Below are 25,858 nucleotides of genomic sequence, written 5' to 3' on the forward strand. Positions count from 1 at the left end.
TTGGTGGTAATGCATTTCCATTGGAACAGATTATGTCCACTTGTTTAACAAGCTCTCCCCTTTCACGTGATGTGACTTGCCCCACCTGCTTGCATCCTTTTTTGCCAATGATCTTTTCACTTCGAGGAACTGTAGTCACTCCTGTCTCATCAAGATTAAAAATTTCATTTGGGCGAAAGTTGTATCTCTTTATAACTTCCCCAAGTTTGTTGAAGAAGACTCCTACTGTATGCTTATTGAATGCAGTCATTCTTGCTAGACTTGTTGGTTCTGGTGTCCGCAAAGAGAGATTTGGATTTCTTCTAAGAAAACCAGAAAACCAGTCTTCACCTGCTTCTTTACGTTCATCCCAGGTTTTTGGATACTGTAGATTATTGATTTTTGCAACTCATATGCCAGTTTCCTTGTGCTCTTGGGTGTCAGGCCATAGAACATACTGGAACATTTCAATAAGTACTCACCAAGTAATTTCTCTGATGCAGCTGTGAATACTTGTCTTGAAGTGAGATGAGAAGTCCATATTTTCAAATCCAATCTCTTTTGCTTGTTTCACTAGGTATCCCAATCTAGACTTCTTCACTCCATGTTGAGCTGCTGCAGAACGCAATGATATCCCTTTCTTGATTACATCCTCAACAGCAGACTTGGTGTCCCCTTCTTCTAAGTACCGCTCTGTTCTTCTTTTATAAACTCGAACCATCTGTAAAGACAGAAACAATCAAAAGCCTATCAGTGGAATAAGAGAGCAAGTACATTTTTCAAATGTTAGACATATGTTGGGAGAGTTTGATCAAGTAACTTATCAAGTTTGAAATAATATTAACATATTCCCTGAAATATAATAATAATACTCCCAGAATATTCTATTAAGCACAAAAACTGAACAAAAATAGCACCTTTTATCAGTGACTTATTTAATTGAAGAAGTGATTAATGGACTTAATTGAAGGATGATGGTTGGAAATTATAGAAATACCACTCATTGAATTATAATATTGAATAACAAAAATGATTCACAATTAATTAGGAATAGTTTGAAAATGAAAGCTTAACATATATCTATAGAGTGGGGCTACATTGGTCCAAGTGCTCTAAAAATATAAAATCATCCACACCTAACCTCAAAGTAGTTGTATCTGTCCAAGTTAATGCTCATATCTTTCTCAATATATTGTTCAATGTATAGAATGTTTTTCATGAGAATTCTATTGTAAAAACTTCCTTAATCATGAAGATGAAACATCTCAAAATATTATAAGAGAATGTATGAAATTTTAAAAAGTCACTTACCATGAATTCTGTTAAGTATTATCGCCATTCAACTACTGCCAGCTGACAATGATGTGAAGGACTACAGACTGAGCTGACAGGTTTACTAACTTAATCACTATAGCAGAAATTATCGGCATGTCCAATGCTGCCCCGTGTCCAAACTAGCCCCGGTCTCCCCTAATAATATTTATCACAAAGCATCCATACCTTGTAACCACGTTTTATAGGTTTGTCCTTATTGTATTGCTTCATGCTATTGCGGCCTTTGAACTTTATGATCGACTCATCAATGGCTAGAACTTCATCTGGTTGGTAACATGCTATGAAATTATTTTGAAGTTTATCTATCAATGGTTGTATTTTATACAATTTATTATATTGTGCTGAGCCTCTTGCTGGCATTACTGAATTGTCATTGCAATGTAGTTGTGATAACAGCCAACCAAATCTATTGACATTCATTAGAGAACTGATAAATGGATCATTCATATCAGGAGAAGTAGACCAATAGTCCCTATAGTATGGCAAGGATTTTATGCCCATTAGAAGATTTATACCTAGAAATGTTTCCATTTCCTGCTTATAACTGGTTGATATAATTTTCCCTCTTGGGTTGCATACAAATCTGTTTGAAATACAAGCATGTCAATTATGACACTGTCAAATAATTCACAAAAAATGTCAATAGGTGATGGATTTTCAATGTCAGTAATTCTTGAAGTTGGACCAGATTGTGGATTGAATTCAACTTTGTCTCTATTGGTTGGTATGTCTGTACCCCAAACTGGAGGAACTATTTTGAAGTTGTAACCTGGAATGTGAGCTTCAGGCACATTTTCAATAACATTTTCCCCCTCATTGTTGTCACTATCACTATTCAGGTTTTCAGCAATCTCCTGAGTGTCTGCATTGCCTGTAATGATGAATGTAGGATCTGCATCTTCATCATCATCAAATCCATCGAAATCACATTCACTATCTGTTGGATATTCAAATTCAAATTCAAAATTCAAATTCAAATCAATTTATTGCCACAGACAAACACTTTACAATTTGTATCGGCCACGTCAATATTACAAACTATATTAGAGATCATACAACAATAGCAATTACCTGAAATCTAGATAGACTCCATGTTAACATTGAAATATTCATCCACACTATAAAAACAGTTTTTTATAAAAAAATCTTAATTCTTAGTTTAAATTCCCTGAGCGTCAAACCTCGAACATTTGGTGGTAAATGGTTGTAAAACTTTATAGAAAAGGCCTTAAAACTCGTATGGCTGGATTTGTAAGAGCAGTACTGATTCCTCAGATTCGATTTATTCCTTGTGTCATAAGAATGAATGTTGTCATGAGTTGAGAATAAATGTGGATTTGACTTTACAAAAAGCAGACAATTAAACATAAAAATACAAGGTAAGCTCATGACTCCCAATCTAATGAACAACGGTTTACAGTGAGTTAAAGGAGGCACATTACAAATTGTTCTAATTGCTCTTTTTTGTAATACAAATAAAGATTGTTAATGACTGCCATTCGCCCATAATATAGTGCCATAAAGAAGATGAGAATGAACATAACTATAATAAACGTTTAATAATGTTTTCAAAGATACTATTTCCTTCAACTTTCTTAACATTACCTTTGGTAACTTTTGGAATAGCATACTCTACATGACGATTCCACTTCAAATTACTCTGAATAAATATACCTAAAAATTTACTGAGTGCACTGTACTTAAGTTGCTGTATGAAACATATAAGTTTTGTGTCTTGTCTAAATTAAGAGCTAGGTTATTGGCTTTACACCAGTCAAAAATTATGTCTATCTTTTCTTTTACAATAGCTTCACATAGGTTGTGATCAGTCTTAATATTCAAACACACATCATCAGCATACATATAACAAGTAGTACATTCATCCTCAATGTTGGATGACAAGTCATTCATGTAAATTATAAAGAGCAAAGGCCCTAAAATTGAACCTTGAGGCACTCCATTAGGCACAGCCCTTAAACTAGATGTATCTCCTTCAAAAGAAACAGCCTGAATTCTATCCGCTAAGTAAGATCTTACAAGAGCCATCGAGCCACCTGTGAATCCTATATTTTCTAGTTTTGAGATTAAAATGTCATGTGATACAGTGTCAAATGCTCTTGAAAGATCAAAAAATTTAGCATTTACAGCACTTTTTGCCTCCATTCCATCTAATACATCCTGAACAAAAGACATAACCACCTGGCAAGTGGTATGATTCTTCCTAAAGCCAAACTGTCTGCATGACAACAAATTGTTGTTTTCAAGGAACTTAGAAATCTGCTGGGCAATCAGAAACTCAAAAACCTTTGAAAATATTGGAACTATTGAAATAGGCCTATAGTTTCCACAAAAGTTAAGGTCACCTTTTTTAAAAATGGGTACAACTTTGGAAATCTTAAGTAAGTCAGGAAAGATATCAGATTCAATACAACTATTAAAAATATGACATAGAACTTCACATATATATGGTAACTACTAGCTTTACATATGAAAGAGTTTAGATCAAAAATATCAAGACAGCCACTATTACTCAAACAGTTGAGAGCAGAGAAGACCTCTTCAACAGTTACATATACAAAGGAAAAAGATATACCACGCGTTTGCACTCTCTCTAAATAATGTGAGACACTATAAGTACTATCTGGTATAGCAGCCAAAACTTCAGCTATACTGTCAATATAATAAGAATTGGAACTTTCAGCGTTCAAGTTTACATTTCTACGTCTAGATACAGATTTACTATTTAGTGTTAAGTTATCTTTGATAATTTTCCACATTATCTTTGGTTTGTTGATTGCATTACTGACTAGGCCGTTATTGAAATTCAATTTAGCCAGTTTTACTTGTCTGTTGTAAGAATACTTGATATTTTTATATATTTCTCTATGTACATCCAAATTAAAACGTTTTACCAAATTAAAATACAGTAAACAAGATTCTTTCATGACAGCCAATTCATTAGAGTACCATGTTTTACTTATAGACTTATGATTAACATTAACATTAGGCTTGAATGTTTTTACTGGGAAAGCAAGATTTACATAATACAGAAATACATAGAAAAACAGTGAAAACTTATTACTAGGATTATCACAGGTATATACGTCTCTCCAATCAATGGCTCTTAGCATTTCATCAAACCAAATAGTGCATGTACTTTTAATCTCTCTTATAGTTATTGGTGTGGATTGAGAACAATGATTACGTTTAAAGCTTGAGTTCAGATTAATTGTAGCAGTCACTGCATGGTGGTCAGACGCAGTCTGAGGCAAAACTGCTGCCTTCCACCTAGAGGGATGGATTGATGTAATTACATTATCAATACATGTGCCAGAGTCATTTCTTATATTCGGCCTGGTAACTTCGTCATTGAGCATGATATGCAAACCAAAACAATCAATTACATTTATAAACTCAACTGTCAAAGGATTTTGTCTATTGTTAAAATTCAGGTTAAAATCTGCACAAATCAAAACTTCACACTTGATTTCAGATGAAATATGAAGCATTTCATTGAATTTCTCCATAAACAGAATACTGTTATTGAGATCAGGTACACGGTACAGACATACAACAAGGATTTTAAGCTCTTTCAAGACTACTGCACATATTTCAAAGACATTCATCACAGTTAGGTTACAGAGTCTAGGGACTATTTCCCAAGCCAGACGATTATTGATAAAAATAGCTGAACCTCCCCGGTTCACTGCAGGTCTGTAATAAGAACTACTCAATACATAGCCATTTAAGTTTACAAGATCAAGCTCCTCTCTCAACAACCAATGCTCAGTGAGGCAGACTATATCACAATTTAATTATTCTTGTACCTGAATTTCAATTAGTTCAGTTTTATTAAGGATACCTTGACAGTTCCACAGAAACAGTTTCACCTCCACATCAGCAGCTGGCGACTTCACTCCTGCTACCCTTCTTTTATTATTATTTTTATTATTAGTGTTGCCCGCTCCTAGGTATGAGGAGAATCCACTCTGTGAAGCTCGTTTCCCGGAAGTAATGCAGGAGAGATTGGTGTAGCCTGCGGCCCAACTCCAACATCTTGGCTCAAAATTTCGCGGTCCAACAGCAACGTTTCCACAACATTGTCACTGCAGTTCTGAATTGAACTCCGAAGTTGCTGTTCAATTTCTGTTGAGTTCACATCAGCTGTCAACCTGTGCATTGGTAAGGGCGTGTCCTGATGGGGACCAATCCTAGAGTATTCCAATGAGTCAGAAACATGGGCTGCATCCACTCCTGCTGGTTCTCCGATCTCCGCTGATCCGTTCTTGTCACGTCCTTTTGTAGAATCGCCTGCAAACTTCATAAAATGATTTGCAAGCATCACTTTACCGCGTCGATTCAGATGAAGGCCGTGTTTTGTGAAATGAGATCTATTAAAAAGATTATTGATATCAATGTAGCAAAGTCTGAGGTCACCACTACATTCAGATTCACTCAATGTTTTTGAAATTCCAACAACTCTAACACTTTCTCACTACTAATAATATCCATTGTCAATTATCAGAATACGAATTATATAAAAAATATATTTTGTTACTCGGGTAACACATTTCACGACTTGAAAAAGACTGTTAGCAAAATTCAAACTTCTAGACCGCGAAAAACAGCAAACCATTATTATTTTTAGGTTAGGTATGAATTTATCAACAGAAAGCATGGTGGTAAAGCTGATATACCACCAGTTTCAAATTCAAATAAAATGCTTATTTTTACTTACAAATCAGAAAAAAAAATGTTCAGCTATTTTTAATTATTATTCAAATGTTTATTTGAAGATAAATAGTTTTCAAAGATAAAATTGAGTAATATTTTGAGTTATATAACAGCTGTTCAGCCATATCAGCTGCAAGCATTACTGAACAGCAAGTTTTATTATGGTTCGAATGAAACTGGCATGTGCTGCCATCTGTTAGTGAATATTATGTACTAGGAGCATTTGTTTGAAGTGGTAGAAGATTTTCACCACCAAACCACAGGCAGCAATACGCATTGAAAGTGTCTGGTATACTACTTATACCACCATGCTGGAGTGGACCATGATTCATCGGAGTCGCTAAATTCCAAAAAGAGTCTTGTCCACTTTTCAAAATTTTTGGCAAATGACGAAAAACGTTTGAATTGATTAATTTTATTATTTTATGGCAAAATTTGTCACCAATATGATGTACCAGCATCATTGTATTGTTTAAAACACAGTTATTGGTTAATAGATAGATGGAAAATTAGATTTTAATCAAAATAAGTTGGACAAGACTTGGTATGGAACAGTTCAATGGACAAGACTCCATTTGGAACACAAGTCATGGACAAGACTTATTATGGAACCATTGGAGATTGATGAAAAAAGTCAGGATGAAAGTAACTTGCATAACTGTTATGCAGCAGAAAAATTTATTTTTACTATTTTTTATACATTTTTACTATTTTTGTCATTTATTGTAATATTGTGTTCAGAGAACCTGTGAAATTTTTAATATTCTCTCAGGTTTATAATAGAAAATAAAATAGTTTAATAATGCTAGTCAAGAAATTAAATAAAAAGTCAAACATCAAATAATATTAAAAATTAAGAAAGATATCCTAATAGGGAGTACAAAAAGGTTGTTGAACATTGAAAGAAATGTCAACCATAGGCTCATCTTCCTCAGGTTCATCACTATCATTTTCATATTGTCTAAACAGCACTTCCTTGTACCACTGGAGGTCAGGACGGTTTATCCACTCAGCACCAAAGTGCTTGGTTAATAAAGATTTCACATCCTTCAACTTGGCTGGGTTAACTTTAACCCCTAATGGAAGATCAGCAGGAGTGATATTCCTAGCTGTTACTCTCGCCCGAGTAACACTTCTTGGGACACCGATTTCAACACGGTAATTGGGTTCGCCTTGAATCAAGGCATCACCTCTAGTTGATTTTGTGATAATCATTCGCTTTGACTCCTTAAAACGAAAGTGCCACTGGTATGTGGGTTTCAAGACAGTTTCACTTGCGGTTTTCCAATCCCTCACATTAAAGTCTCCTATTTGTATTACAGTACCCACCCTAGAATAAATTTCCAAATATTCATCAGGTGAAATAATAGTATCTTTTTTTCTAACTTCTCTTTCTATGCGACCAAATATCCTATCAGGCGGAATATAGGAGTGCCCTGCCACTGGAAAGACTATTTATTTTTTATAATATTAAGACTATTAATATTTTTTGTACATGGTCCGGTGCTTCTTTTAATAACCAATTCATTGCCATTCCGACCATAGTGGTATTTTTATTTTGTCCACCTGCTCCATCTGCCATCAGCTTCACTGTGTGAATACCTGTTAAGTCACAATTTTGGAGTTGATTATGAACTGCCGATACAATTTCGTTTGAACCTTTACTTCTTACATCTTCGGTCCAAGTATAGATGAATGTATTTGAACAATTTTGTTTCATTTTTGAGGATCCCACACAAATTGTAAAATTGTAGTTTGATTGTCGACTATAATATGCTGACTGGTCAGGGACTTTGGGGAGTACCATATTCTTTTGGCAATCAAATGACATTGTGAGTTCCCCTTCATTTTCTTCTTTTGAAATTTGGTAAAATGCCCTTGCTCGAAGTTTGTGAATCAAATGACATTGTGAGTTCCCCTTCATTTTCTTCTTTTGAAATTTGGTAAAATGCCCTTGCTCGAAGTTTGTGAATGCGTTGCTGTGTAATCAAGTTTTGCTTCTCTTGATTATTGTCACAAACCTTGATTTTCTCCTTCAGCTCTATGCATTTAGAGCATCAGTCGAAGGAGTTCCAAATCCAATGTTATATTCGGTCAAAAATATATTTCTGAAATAGTCGTACTTCACCCGAAAAAGATGGTCATCAATACTGTTATACGTATGCCATAGATTTTTAATATTCAAATCACTGCACAGATATTGTCTTTTCGATTTATCCCTACAATAGTGGGACTCTATAGGAACCAGATTCTCAATGAACTGTTTGACAGCCTTTTTCTTTTCAGCAAATTTCATTGATTTAGTGTCTCCACCACGCATATCAGTAGGTGGCAGTCCCGTTTTGAAGTGATTCTTACAAATTCTCTGAATCTTGGTTTTTGACACACACAAGATACTCATAAACATTTTCTGACATACCTGTACTAAAGAAGATCCTGAATCCTTCTTGTAAGATGGTATAAAATATTTCATATGCACACTTTTCTTTGGTCCATCTTTTCTTGATCTCTCACGCTGTGGCTTATCCACTCTGGTATACTTCAAGATGAATGAATCTTGAACTAGTTTGTCCTTGGTTGAGAAGAAATTGTTGTGGAAACGTCTGACATCTTGCATGTTTATATTGAAACAGTGGAATCCATGTTTGCCGTTCTCCAAGTGGCCGCATAAGTATCTTGTGTGTGTCAATGGTGGTTTATGAAGCATTTCTGTTATATTCGATGAAAGTAGGCTAGTCCATTATTAAATTTGATGAAATTCAACAGTTTGAGGTTACTTTAGAGCAAGAAATTGAGATAACTGAATTTTGAGATGAATTTGATCCTATAAGTTTTGATTGTGAATGATAATGTCCCCCTAAAGATAGGTTGAATTAGATTATGTGGTACTTATTGAAAAGAAATATTAGAAACTTGAGGAAGAAAATACTTTTGGAAATCATAGCACATTGACCAAGCTGCATGTGTAAACAATTTGGTAAAATAACATTCTTACCTTCTTTTTTGGAGGATGTTTTTTTCCATGAAGATGGATCTTTTATACGTTTCCTACCACGTCTTGCTTCTGCTGGAATAATTTTCCCCTGTCTTAGAAGTTCATCTTCCATTCTTTTGCGATTAAAATCTTTAAAAGAAGATTGACAGTACTAGTGTTATCAACAAAAATGATTGTGAAGTCCAGTCGTCTGCATTCAACCAGGATAGCCAACTGGACAAGACGTAAAATGGAACTGACTGAAGTGGCCGATTGGACACGACTTCTATTGCAACCAACTACACTGGACAAGACTTGAAATGGAACCGAACTAGAACTTTAATGCTAAAATACACAGGGACAAGAATTTTTTTGGTCCCTTTCATAGACACCATTCGATAGAGATTTGAATTCTGAATCCAATGATGTATATAACTCCATTTTGAATTTTTGTGGACAATACTCTTTTTGGAACTCAGCGACTCGTATATGATTTATACCACTGTGCTTCAAATATTTGTAGAATAACATGCTTCAAAGAGTTAATAGCACCACTGTGCTTCAAATATTATTGTAGAATAACATGCTTCAAAGAGTTAATAGAACTATTAGCCTACTTCATCTTCTTCTTTTTTACTTTCCTTGCCCTATTACCATAGGTAAGGAAAGTATTGCTTTCCAAAAAAAATTAAGGTACCCCTGAGTTAGGGTAAATTAGGGTGTGTGTGTGTGTGTGTGTGTGTGTGTGTGTGTGTGTGTGTGTGTGTGTGTGCACGATATCTCATCTCCCAATCAATGGAATGACTTGAAATTTGGAACTTAAGGTCCTTTCACTATAAGGATCCGACACGACCAATTTCGATCAAATGCAATTAAATATGGCGGCTAAAATGGCGAGAATGTTGTCAAAAACAGGGTTTTTCGTGATTTTTTCGGAAACGGCTCCAACGATTTTGATCAAATTCATACCTAAAATAGTCATCGATAAGCACTATCAACTGCCACAAGTCCCATATCTGTAAAAATTTCAGGAGCTCCGCCCCATCAATGCAAAGTTCGATTTTAAATTCCCAATTATCAGGCTTCAGATACAATTGAAACAAAAAAAATCAAGTGGAGTAGATTGAGCATGAAAATATCTACAATTGATGTTCAGTAACATTTTCACCTAAAATTGAAAATAAGCTTTAAATTCGAGAAAATATGATTATTCAATTGCAAATTATTGTTGATTCTATTAAATCATTCACTATGTAGAGATAGCAGACCTCATGAGTGTGTCTCCAGCGTTATTGCCCTGTCACCAGCTGACTCAAATCTTTGAATAGTAGCTTTGAGATGCGCGGGAACACTAGCGTCAGGTGATCAATTTTCATAACGGCAAGGAAAGTTGTGTGAGTGCGCCACACCAGATTTTCTAAATTTATTATGATTTAGTTTAGCCAGGACCTCCTAAATATTTGAGTATTTAGGATGTCCTGGTTTAGCTTGACTATCAGTTGATAATATATTGTGATGTTCAATCATATGATACGTGTAAACATTAACCACACATATGATTGCAACATTACAACATTATCAAATGAGAGTGATCGCAAATATTGAATCATAGCACATCCTATCACAGTTGTGCCTCTGTTAGCTTGATTTTCCGTCCATGTAAAAAAGTTGGATTTTTGGAACTGAGTTCAACACAACAGAATGCATAAAATAAAATCTGCCTGTAAATGCTATAAAATGCTTTCTGTATATTTAGGGGATAAACTTGTTGTAAGTCAAATGCAAATGCAACACATGACTCATCATTTTGAGCCGCCTTCATCAAATCATAGAAAGCATTGGCCTTCAGTTTATGAATTCTCAGTTCTATTCTCAATGATTGTGTGTCATTATTACACTTCCTCCATCTTTGTGTGATTGAATTTCATTTTTCACTCTAGTACTAAAAGAACAGACATCAGAAGCTTGGTTATTGAATCTTATATTAAACTGTGTAGTAAAAATCTTGTAGTAAAATGGGAAAGTTACTTTCAAATCATCTTAAATAGTTTTGAAATATTAAGTTCAGAAGATAAGTAAACTCTCTTGCTTTTCTGTCGATTATAATGTGACTTATTTGCTGGTAGTTCATTCAGGAAATGTATGACACTGTCCTTTTTGGGTTTACCCGGTGGCTATTAACTAAGCTACAGAGTCACTTGCGTGGAGTATGCCCGGTTTGGTTAGGTTTTATAGTTTCATAAACTTATCACAAATTGAATAATTTATTTTAATTATTAAATTAGAATTTATTGATTAATAACAACGATAATAGGCCTATGAGACCATCCTCGGTAAATTCAAAATCTTCATGTAAAATTTCAAGATAATCAGTTCAATAGATCAGACGTGATGATGCGTCATTCGTGAATCTCCTATCCCGTACATGTGTAAGGCTAGTTTCACACTCATACGGTTTCGTTCGGTTCGTTTTCTGTTCGTTGTCGAAAATGAATGAGACTTTCGTAAATATAAAGGTGCGTACAGATATACGCGCCGCGAACATGAGCAATTCACTTTTAATCAGCTGATGCCAAGCTTTTTATATCTGTATCTTACCGTTTCTGTAAAAATACAGATATAGTCAGTTGATTAAAAGTGAATTGCTCATATTCGCGGCGCGTTTATCTGTACGCACCTTGAGGTTTTCATTCTCACGGTTCTCATCAGGTTTTTTATTTTCTTGTCAAACACAGCTGTGTTTGGATTTTCACAATTCATGCTGGTATTCATAAATCTAAGCACATAGTTCAGTCGCCTCTCGCGTAGTGAATAGTGGAGATCGATGGAGAGGGAACAAGTTAGGCTGTACATGTGTGAGGCTAGTTTCACACTCATACGGTTTCCCCGGTTCGGTCCGTTCTCTTTTCGTTGCCGAAAACGAATGAGACTTTCATACATATTAAGGTTCTCATTCGCACGGCTCTCATTAGGTTTTTGATTTTCTTCTCAAACACAGCTGTTTTTGAATTTTCACAATTCATGCTGGTATTCATATAACTCTAAGCACACACTCCATAGTCCATTCAATATAGACATAAAAAAGGGGGTGTGCTTGCAATTTATATTGTAGTTCTGATTTTTTAATATATTATTTGGGTCCATAAGAGAAGTCTAGAACCAATTTCTTCATGCAAAATTTCCTTGTGCTAGATACAGAATGTCCCAAGAACCTCGTATTTTCGGTTCATTTTCCAGTTTTCAGCTCTTTCTGCCAAATCTCGTAATCGAACAGAAAAATTGGCTCTCGCCTTTTTTCTAGATTATGAAATTCTGAATGAAATGAGATCATTCGGAACTCTCTATCTCCAATTAGAACTGAGTTATGATTTTTCAAAAATGAGTGAAATTTGAAGAAAAAATCAATTTTAATGAATTTTAGTTTTTGATATCTTCCGATTGTTACAATTTAGATGTATAATTCAGAATCCCTCTGGGTGTATTTTTGTGCTCTACAATCTGAGATCTGGTAGAGCGCTCTATCTCATATAGATTTCCAGTACACTGACAACAATGCTCCTTGTATTGTGAAAAACACCTAATTTTCAGCTTCAACTACATTGTCCTCACATTGATATTTCGCACAATGACATAAGTTCATAAGATTATGATCTATAAGAATCACCCGTTAGAAGCACTTCATTTCAGTATTTCCTAGTGGAGAGGCGCGCTTAAGGACACCTCAAGGATCAAAATTTCAAACACGTATAACTTTTGACACAATGCTCAGATTTCATCGTGCTACACTTCATTCTTCTCGGCTCGTCGAGGCGGTCCAAAATCATGCAAAATCAAATTCGGTCGAGAAATGGAAGACTTATTGTTGAGTATACTTAAAGCAGCCCATATTCAAGCAGTTCATTGAACAGAGCAGAAGCTACCTCATTGGACGATCTTTCATCTGATGCTCAGTCCAAGTATAAATTGAAACATTTTCTTTCTTCAATGCACATTTCCTAATAGATCTCCCCGAATCAATGTTTAAATTGTAGCTGTAAAGCTGCCTTGATATTTGGCCTGGTAGTTTTGGTATCGGCAATTTTTTTCAAATCAAATGAAAGAATGAAAAGTCCAGGGATTTCCTTTTTTAGATGCCTAAAGAATCCCTTAACTTGATTTGTATGCAATAAGAAATTTATTTGCAAAATTTGCAAATTTAGATGCATCTTCATCTTTTTCATTTTTTATTTTTTTACCAAAAAACATTTTGAATAAACATCTGTAAAAGGGCTTTGGAAACTTAATAAGTTTAATGTGTTGAAACTCAATAATATGTTGAAGTTAGTTACAAAAACAGTCCTGAACAGTGATTCTTTTGCTTTCAAATCATCAGAAACTGAATTTTGGTACATTCTTCACATCCTAGCTATGTTCAGATTTGTGTCCAAATAAAGACTAGTAGTTTTGACCTAGAATAGTGTGTGATTCAACACCTCCAAATGGTTTGATGAAATTCTTAACAGAACGAATTTTAGCATTATATGTATCAGCCTTCCGATAGTCTCCACACATCTCTACAGGGATCATGGATCCCTCCTTCTTGAACCGTTTGAAAAGTCCCTCAACCTGGTGCTTAGGTGTTATCCCTCATAGGCCATTAATGCCTGGCTAGCGGCGGAGAGGGGTGTCACTGACTCTGAAAACGTGATTGTGGCCCTGAAAGGGGCCGGTGGGTTTTGCTGTTGTTAGTAGAGGCTGAGCAGGATGGCCCGCTTTCACACACTCCTAGAGTCCTGACCGTCACCGGGTGCGTAGGTCGTTTTGACCGGGCTGAGGTGTAGTGGCTGCAGTCGCCACTCCTTGATGGGTGTCTTGAGAGGCGAGAGGAGGTGGGCTACCAGTCGCTGCAGGTCTCGTATGTCAGCTGGCAGGTCGTCGTCACTGGCGGAGAGTCGCGCTGCAGCTGGGGTGTAACCACCCTATTTGAGTAATCTCAAATAAGACTGCCTAACAAGTAGGAAGCAATGCTGGTCATGAGGGCCAGTCCTTGATTTTCTTATCATATTATTTCAAATTCGATGATATTTCATGTAGAATTGTAGTGGTCTTCCCATATCTTTTGACTTTCTGCTTGTAGCTACACTGTAGGCTGGTTGGGTTATCTGCTATCCATTTGTTGATTGTTGAGGCTGTCCTATTATTAATTTATCTTCATGAATATAAAACCCTTGTATCTGGTGTATTCCTTTAAATAATTCCTTGTTTCATTAATAATAATTTCTTTTAATTGATTCAAAGCCTTCCATTTATTTTCTTTCAATACTATCCACATAGTTTCTTTATAAACAACCTTAATCATATCAGGAAACAGTTTCGTAAAGCAAGATTTTTCATAGGCCATAAACTTCTTCAATAATATTGTCCTCTTCATTATTTCATTAACATCACAATTTTTAGCAGACATCACAGCCATTATAACAAACAATTTCACCATACAAGATTTCCAACAATCAACAAATTCCTTCAACACTAACATGGTCTTAATTACAACATTAATAGCATCACTTTTCAATATTATCACCGACATGGTAATCCACACAATACAATAAATCAAAACACTAATTAGTTCTTTAATAATATAATCTTTCCACATATAATAGCTCGGTACTCCCATTTTATTGACATTATTCCTTATTTCTTTCACTCTTATTAACCACTTTCCATTCTTCATTAGTCTATCTTCCATTTCCTTTTTGCCCATGCATGAATCCATATTTGCTTTGTTACCAATTCCATTTTTGTTATATTTCTTTGGCCTATTTTTCCGGTCACATCGTTGATTGGCTCTCTTAAAACGTATGTGCCGCGGATGCACGCCGTCGGTCCGCTCCTGTCCTTCTCGGTGTCGGTCCGGTATCCTCCTATGCCTCTTGAAGCGTGCATGCGGCCGGTATGCGCGCGCGCGGTTCCTCCTTCGTCGCTTCTTCCGCCTCCGGGCCTTATGATGCATGCCTCTTTTCTCCTGCATGTTATCCTCCTCGTCCTGATACCGGTCGGGTGTCCTCGGGCGCTTTCGTCTCCGGGCCTTGCGGTGTTCGCCCCTCTTGTCTGGTAGTCCGTCCTCCCCTGGTGCTATCCTCTTGGTCCTCTATCCTGGGTTCCTTGGGGTGCCTTGGTGGGGTCAAATGATGTGCGGTGGCGGTCTCTTGATGCGCGAGTGTGACGTTCAAAGCGGGCAGTATGGTGACGGTCTCCTCTTGGCAGCTGTTTGTGTTCTCTGGCGGTGATGGGTCTTCGGCGGGAAACAAGATGCTCAGTAGGGATTGATGTTTACAGCTGGTTTTTGGTGGTGGTTTATCTGGTATTGGCTTCGGTTCTTCTAATACTATTTTCGGTAAATCATTTCTAAAGGTGGTGTATGATGTTAAAATATCTGGATTTTCTTTGTTTGTTTCATTGGAGCTTGTAGGTGTTATCTCGGGGGTATCATATAGTCCTGGTTTATTAGCTGTAGTTTTCTGTATCTCTGGTGGCGGGTCGTTGGGTGCTGGGTTCCGTGTTTTTTGTTGATTTAGTCCTGTTGCATGCGCTATGGTGTAGTTTGTATTTTATTTGATGAGGTGGCGGTTTGTAGTTTCTATTATAATTATTCTGAGTGTAATCATTATTTGTGTTAAATCGATCATGGCCATAATAATAATTTCTTTCATAGGTTTGCTGTGGATAATGGTTTGTTTGACGATTCTGAAAACTTCTATTATTCCAGCTGTTATTTTGATTATGATTATAGTGGCGTTTAAATTGAGGGGTAGATCGTGAGCGATCATATGATGCTGGTTCATAAATTTGGCTATTATACTGATTAAATTTTGAATTATGTTGATTTGGTGCGTATCTCTGGTCTGAGCGGTGGTTTGATATTGCCATTGCAGACTGTATGCCATATAAATGATTTATCAGCTGCTTACAATCAGTAATGGGTTGTGTGGCGAGTGCCATTCTAACTTGATACGGTAGCTTCTTTAAAATAATACTTGCTAATGCCGATTCGTTAATGGGCTCGCTCAATTGAGAATTTTTAAACTGTAGGGCAGTGACGAAAGTGGTACATGCACCGTCTAAGTTAGGGTTGAAATCGCATGATATGATGTCCGCTAGCACGTCCAACTGTTTACTTCTGCTCCAATACTGTTCCAGGAAGACAGCTACAAACTCATCCAATGATGTAAATTCATGGGCTCTACTCCGAAAGAACATCAGGGGTTCGCCAATCAATAAACTAGTCAAACGAAGACGCCAAAAATTCCAAGAGGTGGGTGTTAGTGATTGAACTAGTTTTATCTGATCTATAAATTCTTTAGGTTGGAGATAGCGGTCTGTATTGTCAAAACGGCCTAATTCATTGAAACTGTGTAGTGAATCAAACGTTGCTATGGGAATAGGCTCTATATTCTCGTGCGGAAATTGATGTATTTGATTTTCAAGTTGTACTATGTTTTGATTTATATCAGAATTTGGGTGAGCTATTTCATGAATTTGCGAAGTGTTTTGTGCTGGTAGGTTATCTATTCTTTCGTTTAACTCACAAGTGACAGTATCTATTTTTGCTGTTAAATCGGTTGTAATTAGTTCTTGATTTTCAGCGGTAGATGCTGATATTGTGTCCGCAGTTTCCTTACCCGTTCTTACCGATGTATCCTTCAATGATTCCCGCATTTCCTTCATTTCCGCCTTCAAGTCCTTCATTACCATGGTCATTGTTTTTTCTAAACTATTAGAAAATGACTTGATCATCCCTCTACTATAACCCTTCTTATTGCTTCTTGGGAGACATTTAACGGTTATTACTGTTCACAGGATTCTTGGCGGTGATTGAAGAGATCTGGGCGTTGGACTCCATCGCGCCCCCTCAGCGTCGATCTCCGCTACTATCGCCGTCTGCAGTGTGTCTGCTACCTTACTCTGCGTGGACGAAAAGAGACTCATATTTTAAAAATGGATTAAGTGTCAAGTGTTTGTTAAAAAAGTGAAAGTTTTGGCCAACAAGGCATTAATAAGGACACAAATGAGGATAGGCCTATGGACATTACAAGCCAGGTAACCTATTTATTACTTAAGCTCTTATAATATAATAATACTATTCATTGATTTCTGACTAGCAGTTTAGGCCCATAAAATATAATATCTCTCTCTATAAATATATTTTTTACAGTACTAATAATATAAAATTTTCTTTAAAACATATAATTCTTCTTATTTAAAGCTATTGATTCCCCAAAAAGTAATACAAATATTCCTTCGCCAGTTTTCCTCACAACTCGTATAAGTTAATTATAATTTTCACTATGGTTATTGACCTAATTTCAAGTAATTATTCAATGAGCTTGGCTCTCATCATCAGTCCCACGTTGGCACGACATGTCTTTGTGTCACGTTATTCTTTATATTTAAATAACGATTAGCCTCCTGCTTGGCATCAGTCGGTAAAGCATGAGATTTGATATAATTAGGTCGTGGTTTTTCTAATAGTATTCAGTCTTAAAAAATCTTGATAGGCCTAGATATGGGCTTCTTCAATAACTCTTGTAATTCAATAATAATAAATATATATATATAATGATACTTATACTATAGAGATGAGGAATATAAAATAAATTGCACACCATGAAAATTTTACACATATATTACATAAATAATGCAAAGATCAGTCGAGGCAAAAAATATATATAGAGCGATAAAAAATATAATATAAAAATAGAACAATATTTGAAATCAATAAAAATATCACAGGCTAACTTTATATTCTAGATTTATGGCACGAATCATTACCATGTGCCTTTATCTTGAAATCATATGCATTCTTTGGCATGTAGCTGTGACATGTACTTGCTAATACTTGTCTGCTTGGATAATTCAATCATAAATATGTGCTCTAAGATCAGCTTGATAAATTAGCCACTAATAATCCAAATATATATATATATTAAAATCTCTAGTATTTAGTAGATTATTTGTATCGAATATATATTTTCATCTCAGGGTGCAAGATTCGGCACCTGACGGAATAGGTAGAGCCATTCATCTAGTGAATTAGAACTATGATAAATTATCGCAAATTGTATTGCAAAAAATTAAATATTGTATGCATACGTTTGATAGCCTAGATTTCGTACTTCTTTGATTAAATAGAAATTTCTAAAATATTGATCTATATTTTTCTTTCAATTAAATACCTTTAATACTAATTTTTACTTGCGCAAGTATTACTCTTAAATTTCTTAATTTATAATAACCCTTTCGGCGAGCTAGCTTTGATCATCAGATTATTTCGAAGCACTAGGGCGCCCATCACTAAATTCAAATTTAAATCACTCACGTGTCGAAAATCTTCTTGTAAGCCGCCGATGTCGATCCAACTCCATGTGGTCCGGGAATATGGTAGCCGGAATCGTCTCCTCCAGGGGGTTATAAATTTAATAAAAATGAAAAATGACTTCTGCTTCACAATAGCATCACGAAGTCTTTTAAGAAATTTAATAATTTACTTTAACTTTAATTTTTACAAAATTATTAATAAGGTACTTCGCTCTAAAATATTTGGGGTCCTCTTATGGTGGCATCTGGCTGGCGAGTGCTGGTTCTTCCTTCTCAAGTTTTACAGATTCTCTTTCCGACTTTCAAATTAGCATAAAATTTAAATATCTCAATCTTCCGCCATTAAATTCAAATAGATCTTACAAAAAATGCCAAAATATTGCTTAGATTATATGATTAATAATTTCTTTGCATTCGAGCCATATTGATAATATAGATTACACAAATTTTTACACAAAATCTACTACAATTTATATAATATATATAAATATTTTTAATTGGCCTACAGTTGCCGCCTATTAACTGCCGTTTTACTATTGGTGCACAATACTCTTTTTGGAACTCAGCGACTCGTATATGATTTATACCACTGTGCTTCAAATATTTGTAGAATAACATGCTTCAAAGAGTTAATAGCACCACTGTGCTTCAAATATTATTGTAGAATAACATGCTTCAAAGAGTTAATAGAACTATTAGCCTACTTCATCTTCTTCTTTTTTACTTTCCTTGCCCTATTACCATAGGTAAGGAAAGTATTGCTTTCCAAAAAAAATTAAGGTACCCCTGAGTAAGGGTAAATTAGGGTGTGTGTGTGTGTGTGTGTGTGTGTGTGTGTGTGTGTGTGTGTGTGTGTGTGTGTGTGTGTGTGTGTGTGTGTGTGTGTGTGTGTGTGTGTGTGTGTGTGTGTGTGTGTGTGTGTTTGTGTGTGTGTGCACGATATCTCATCTCCCAATTAATGGAATGACTTGAAATTTGGAACTCAAGGTCCTTTCACTATAAGGATCCGACACGACCAATTTCGATCAAATGCAATTAAAGATGGCGGCTAAAATGGCGAGAATGTTGTCAAAAACAGGGTTTTTCGTGATTTTTTCGGAAACGGCTCCAACGATTTTGATCAAATTCATACCTAAAATAGTCATCGATAAGCACTATCAACTGCCACAAGTCCCATATCTGTAAAAATTTCAGGAGCTCCGCCCCATCAACGCAAAGTTCGATTTTAAATTCCCAATTATCAGGCTTCAGATACAATTTAAAGAAAAAAAATCAAGTGGAGTAGATTGAGCATGAAAATATCTACAATTGATGTTCAGTAACATTTTCACCTAAAATTGAAAATAAGCTTTAAATTCGAGAAAATATGATTATTCAATTGCAAATTATTGTTGATTCTATTAAATCATTCACTATGTAGATATAGCAGACCTCATGAGTGTGTCTCCAGCGTTATTGCCCTGTCACCAGCTGACTCAAATCTTTGAATAGTAGCTTTGAGATGCGCGGGAACACTAGCGTCAGGTGATCAATTTTCATAACGGCAAGGAAAGTTGTGTGAGTGCGCCACACCAGATTTTCTAAATTTATTATGATTTAGTTTAGCCAGGACCTCCTAAATATTTGAGTATTTAGGAGGTCCTGGTTTAGCTTGACTATCAGTTGATAATATATTGTGATGTTCAATCATATGATACGTGTAAACATTAACCACACACATGATTGCAACATTACAACATTATCAAATGAGAGTGATCGCAAATATTGAATCATAGCACATCCTATCACAGTTGTGCCTCTGTTAGCTTGATTTTCCGTCCATGTAAAAAAGTTGGATTTTTGGAACTGAGTTCAACACAACAGAATGCATAAAATAAAATCTGCCTGTAAATGCTATAAAATGCTTTCTGTATATTTAGGGGATAAACTTGTTGTAAGTCAAATGCAAATGCAACACATGACTCATCATTTTGAGCCGCCTTCATCAAATCATAGAAAGCATTGGCCTTCAGTTTATGAATTCTCAGTGTGTCATTATTACACTTCCTCCATCTTTGTGTGATTGAATTTCATTTTTCACTCTAGTACTAAAAGAACAGACATCAGAAGCTTGGTTATTGAATCTTATATTAAACTGTGTAGTAAAAATCTTGTAGTAAAATGGGAAAGTTACTTTCAAATCATGTTTCGAATTGTACATCTTAAATAGTTTTGAAATATTAAGTTCAGAAGATAAGTAAACTCTCTTGCTTTTCTGTCGATTATAATGTGACTTATTTGCTGGTAGTTCATTCAGGAAATGTATGACACTGTCCTTTTTGGGTTTACCCGGTGGCTATTAACTAAGCTACAGAGTCACTTGCGTGGAGTATGCCCGGTTTGGTTAGGTTTTATAGTTTCATAAACTTATCACAAATTGAATAATTTATTTTAATTTTTAAATTAGAATTTATTGATTAATAACAACGATAATAGGCCTTTGAGACCATCCTCGGTAAATTCAAAATCTTCATGTAAAATTTCAAGATAATCAGTTCAATAGATCAGACGTGATGATGCGTGATTCGTGAATCTCCTATCCCGTACATGTGTAAGGCTAGTTTCACACTCATACGGTTTCGTTCGGTTCGTTTTCTGTTCGTTGTCGAAAATGAATGAGACTTTCGTAAATATAAAGGTGCGTACAGATATACGCGCCGCGAACATGAGCAATTCACTTTTAATCAGCTGATGCCAAGCTTTTTATATCTGTATCTTACCGTTTCTGTAAAAATACAGATATAGTCAGTAGATTAAAAGTGAATTGCTCATATTCGCGGCGCGTTTATCTGTACGCACCTTGAGGTTTTCATTCTCACGGTTCTCATCAGGTTTTTTATTTTCTTGTCAAACACAGCTGTGTTTGGATTTTCACAATTCATGCTGGTATTCATAAATCTAAGCACATAGTTCAGTCGCCTCTCGCGTAGTGAATAGTGGAGATCGATGGAGAGGGAACAAGTTAGGCTGTACATGTGTGAGGCTAGTTTCACACTCATACGGTTTCCCCGGTTCGGTCCGTTCTCTTTTCGTTGCCGAAAACGAATGAGACTTTCATACATATTAAGGTTCTCATTCGCACGGCTCTCATTAGGTTTTTGATTTTCTTCTCAAACACAGCTGTTTTTGAATTTTCACAATTCATGCTGGTATTCATATAACTCTAAGCACACACTCCATAGTCCATTCAATATAGACATAAAAAAGGGGGTGTGCTTGCAATTTATATTGTAGTTCTGATTTTTTAATATATTATTTGGGTCCATAAGAGAAGTCTAGAACCAATTTCTTCATGCAAAATTTCCTTGTGCTAGATACAGAATGTCCCAAGAACCTCGTATTTTCGGTTCATTTTCCAGTTTTCAGCTCTTTCTGCCAAATCTCGTAATCGAACAGAAAAATTGGCTCTCGCCTTTTTTCTAGATTATGAAATTCTGAATGAAATGAGATCATTCGGAACTCTCTATCTCCAATTAGAACTGAGTTATGATTTTTCAAAAATGAGTGAAATTTGAAGAAAAAATCAATTTTAATGAATTTTAGTTTTTGATATCTTCCGATTGTTACAATTTAGATGTATAATTCAGAATCCCTCTGGGTGTATTTTTGTGCTCTACAATCTGAGATCTGGTAGAGCGCTCTATCTCATATAGATTTCCAGGTACACTGACAACAATGCTCCTTGTATTGTGATAACACCTAATTTTCAGCTTCAACTACATTGTCCTCACATTGATATTTCGCACAATGACATAAGTTCATAAGATTATGATCTATAAGAATCACCCGTTAGAAGCACTTCATTTCAGTATTTCCTAGTGGAGAGGCGCGCTTAAGGACACCTCAAGGATCAAAATTTCAAACACGTATAACTTTTGACACAATGCTCAGATTTCATCGTGCTACACTTCATTCTTCTCGGCTCGTCGAGGCGGTCCAAAATCATGCAAAATCAAATTCGGTCGAGAAATGGAAGACTTATTGTTGAGTATACTTAAAGCAGCCCATATTCAAGCAGTTCATTGAACAGAGCAGAAGCTACCTCATTGGACGATCTTTCATCTGATGCTCAGTCCAAGTATAAATTGAAACATTTTCTTTCTTCAATGCACATTTCCTAATAGATCTCCCCGAATCAATGTTTAAATTGTAGCTGTAAAGCTGCCTTGATATTTGGCCTGGTAGTTTTGGTATCGGCAATTTTTTTCAAATCAAATGAAAGAATAGTAGTTTTGACCTAGAATAGTGTGTGATTCAACACCTCCAAATGGTTTGATGAAATTCTTAACAGAACGAATTTTAGCATTATATGTATCAGCCTTCCGATAGTCTCCACACATCTCTACAGGAATCATGGATCCCTCCTTCTTGAACCGTTTGAAAAGTCCCTCAACCTGGTGCTTAGGTGTTATCCCTCATAGGCCATTAATGCCTGGCTAGCGGCGGAGAGGGGTGTCACTGACTCTGAAAACGTGATTGTGGCCCTGAAAGGGGCCGGTGGGTTTTGCTGTTGTTAGTAGAGGCTGAGCAGGATGGCCCGCTTTCACACACTCCTAGAGTCCTGACCGTCACCGGGTGCGTAGGTCGTTTTGACCGGGCTGAGGTGTAGTGGCTGCAGTCGCCACTCCTTGATGGGTGTCTTGAGAGGCGAGAGGAGGTGGGCTACCAGTCGCTGCAGGTCTCGTATGTCAGCTGGCAGGTCGTCGTCACTGGCGGAGAGTCGCGCTGCAGCTGGGGTGTAACCAACCCTATTTGAGTAATCTCAAATAAGACTGCCTAACAAGTAGGAAGCAATGCTGGTCATGAGGGCCAGTGAATATTTTGGCAATCCTGGTTGAAATAAAATTTAAGCCAAGTCCGATTGAATCTTATATTTTCAAAATTAAAATCAATTTCATTTCTGAAGTTACAAAATAACAAGTTTACAAGTTTTGATTATTAAATCTATGTTAGTAACCCGGTAGGCCTACAACTGAAGCTTCAGTGTAATGTGGAATCGTAGATAAGCGACGATTATCGAAGTTTGAAACTCATAAAATTCGATGGACTTGGTTGAATTAGAAGCCGAATTGTAAAACAAGTGTTCTGCTTACCCCACTTCGAATTGTAAATGGAAATTTAACTTTCATACTGTACTTGAATTCCAAAATTTGGTTGAATTTGCTTGAGTTTATGGAAAATGTTTAGTCTCCTTCATCCTGTATTTATCCTGGTATTATATTTGTCCGGTCATTCAAAATTAATGGTAAAATAAAAAAAACCTGTTTGGAACAAAAGAAATAGAATAAAATCTAATAGATACAAGCATCACGTTGATGTTAACCAGAGTGGTTAACATGCAATGTTGGACAGGTTAATTATCAGGATACATTCTGTAGAAACATGATACTGTAAGAACAGCGGTAATAAAATATTATTATGACAAATCTCAAATAATTTAATAATAATAAATCTCAGAGGAATACGGCAAAATTAGTAAGCAAAATAGTTCAGATGAATAAAATAACGAAAGGAAATTATAAAATATCAGAAGGCTTAAATCAGTTACACATGGAGAGATAAAGTTGATTCAAATTCTAACAGCTTCTTTACGTTATTTGATAAATTTCAAAATAGGATGTAATCAAATTTATATTGAATTTATAGATGATGAAGAATTAATTAATGAAAAAACTAGGCAAATATGAGATTTTCGATAGAATAGCAGAATAACCTACAACATAGAGACAGTTACAAGTATAACTTACCCAACTGTGGTTATTCAAATATAAAATTCAATCAGGCATTGTAGATTTACATTTATGCTACTTTAGCATAATATAAAAGAAAAATTTTGTAGTAAAATTTAGATATTTCATTATTCAAATTACATGCTACATTTTGAGATGCCACAGCTAGGCCTTTTAGAACAAGAAAAAAAAAGAAATCCCTGGCTGGCTAACCGACAAAGCTTCGTCCAGTTGTACCAATCCAACAAATCAAAATTATTAACTAGAAATTTTAATAAATGGATATTCAAAGTTATGTCCAAATAAGGAGAAAATAAAATAAATAAAATAAAATTAAGTAATTAATAAATTTTTGGTACAAACCTCCACAACTGGGGGTATTTAATTTAGGAACCAAATTGTACCAGAAATTTATTCAAGATAGAAGTTAAATAAATAGAAAAGGAGAGTAATTGGTCGGCCACCCAAAGAAAATGGAAAGTAGAGGGAAGAGAAAGAGAAAGAAGAGAGATCATTGTCAATTGATGAGGTCGACAAGGCTCAAAGAAGAAAATAAAATCTACAAGCATTGGACAAAACTTCAAAAATCCAAATTACCAAAGAGAAAAGCAAGAGTCAGCATGAGTTACCGAGAGAAAACTGAGCAATGAGTTTAGTGAGCAAATAACACATTATCAAAATAACATATACAACTAAATTGATACACTGTAACTTACTTAGTTACGAAGCAATAATAATTACAATTCTTAAATATACAGTACATTCTTCATCATACCATGTTACAAGAAATCAAGTGACACAATAATTGTGCAGAATCACAAGTTTCCAAAGAACACAACAAAATTTTACACAAATAGAATAGTTACAAGAGTAACTACCACAAACATATGGGTGCGTCCACCACATATGTGTATTACAATAAAAATCTCATTATGAGAAAAGTCTACTTAAGGATTATTTCCCATTTTAAGTTGACTCACATGTGCTCGTCGCACAAATGTTTGTCCATCGGTTGAAAATAATTTCACACTGACTGGACTAATCCATTCTTTTATCAAATAAGGTCCAGAATACCTGGGAAGTAATTTGGCAGTAATCTGATTACATGCTTTACTAACAGGATTTGATTTTAGGAAAACAATATCACCTATCTTATATGGAATTGGATTTCTATACATATCATACCTCTTTTTACTGGAATTATGAGACTTCAATAAGTTATGATAAGCATCTTTCCATATTTTGTTAGTATCTTTAACAAACTTCGTTGGTAGTATATCATCAATTTTCCAAATATTGTTTATAGGATTATTAACCTTATGACGAAACATCAGTTCATGAGGAGAAAACTTGCTACTCTCATGGAAAGCACTATTGAATGCTATGGGAAGCCACTGTAGAGTTAAATCCCATTTATTCTGTTTGTCATGATTAAAGCTAATAAGACAAGATTTTAAATTACGATGTATTCTTTCTACTTGGTTAGGTTTAGGATTATATTCTGTTTGAGTTATATGCAAAATTCCCTTTTGGAAACAAAAGTTTTTAAAGAAATTTGATTTAAATTGAGGACCGTTATCAGAAACTACATATTTAGGGACACCAAAGTTTACAAATATTTTCTGAAGCTCCTTACATAAAGACTCAGAGGTTGCTTTTCGTAATGGAAGTAGCCATGAATACTTAGTGAAAGCATCCATACAGGAGAATATCA

The 25,858-nt window shown here is 35.4% G+C and overlaps 1 protein-coding gene across 3 annotated transcripts in view; it reads left to right on the forward strand.

Annotated features, from left to right (window-relative positions):
• LOC111058341 (PI-PLC X domain-containing protein 2) overlaps positions 1-25,858 on the forward strand; it is a 117,582-nt gene that overhangs the window by 29,680 nt on the left and 62,044 nt on the right. The window contains exon 7 of one of the 3 annotated variants that reach the window (XM_039424526.1): positions 5,286-5,344. The exons of the other annotated variants lie outside the window; for them this stretch is intronic. Coding sequence (XP_039280460.1) covers positions 5,286-5,329 — 44 coding nt within the window. The 3' untranslated portion in view covers positions 5,330-5,344. Of the gene's footprint in view, positions 1-5,285; positions 5,345-25,858 lie in introns of those variants that run through there. 3 annotated transcript variants of the gene reach the window in all.

Source organism: Nilaparvata lugens, chromosome 1 (genome assembly GCF_014356525.2).
Source record: "Nilaparvata lugens isolate BPH chromosome 1, ASM1435652v1, whole genome shotgun sequence".
NCBI lineage: Eukaryota > Metazoa > Arthropoda > Insecta > Hemiptera > Delphacidae > Nilaparvata > Nilaparvata lugens.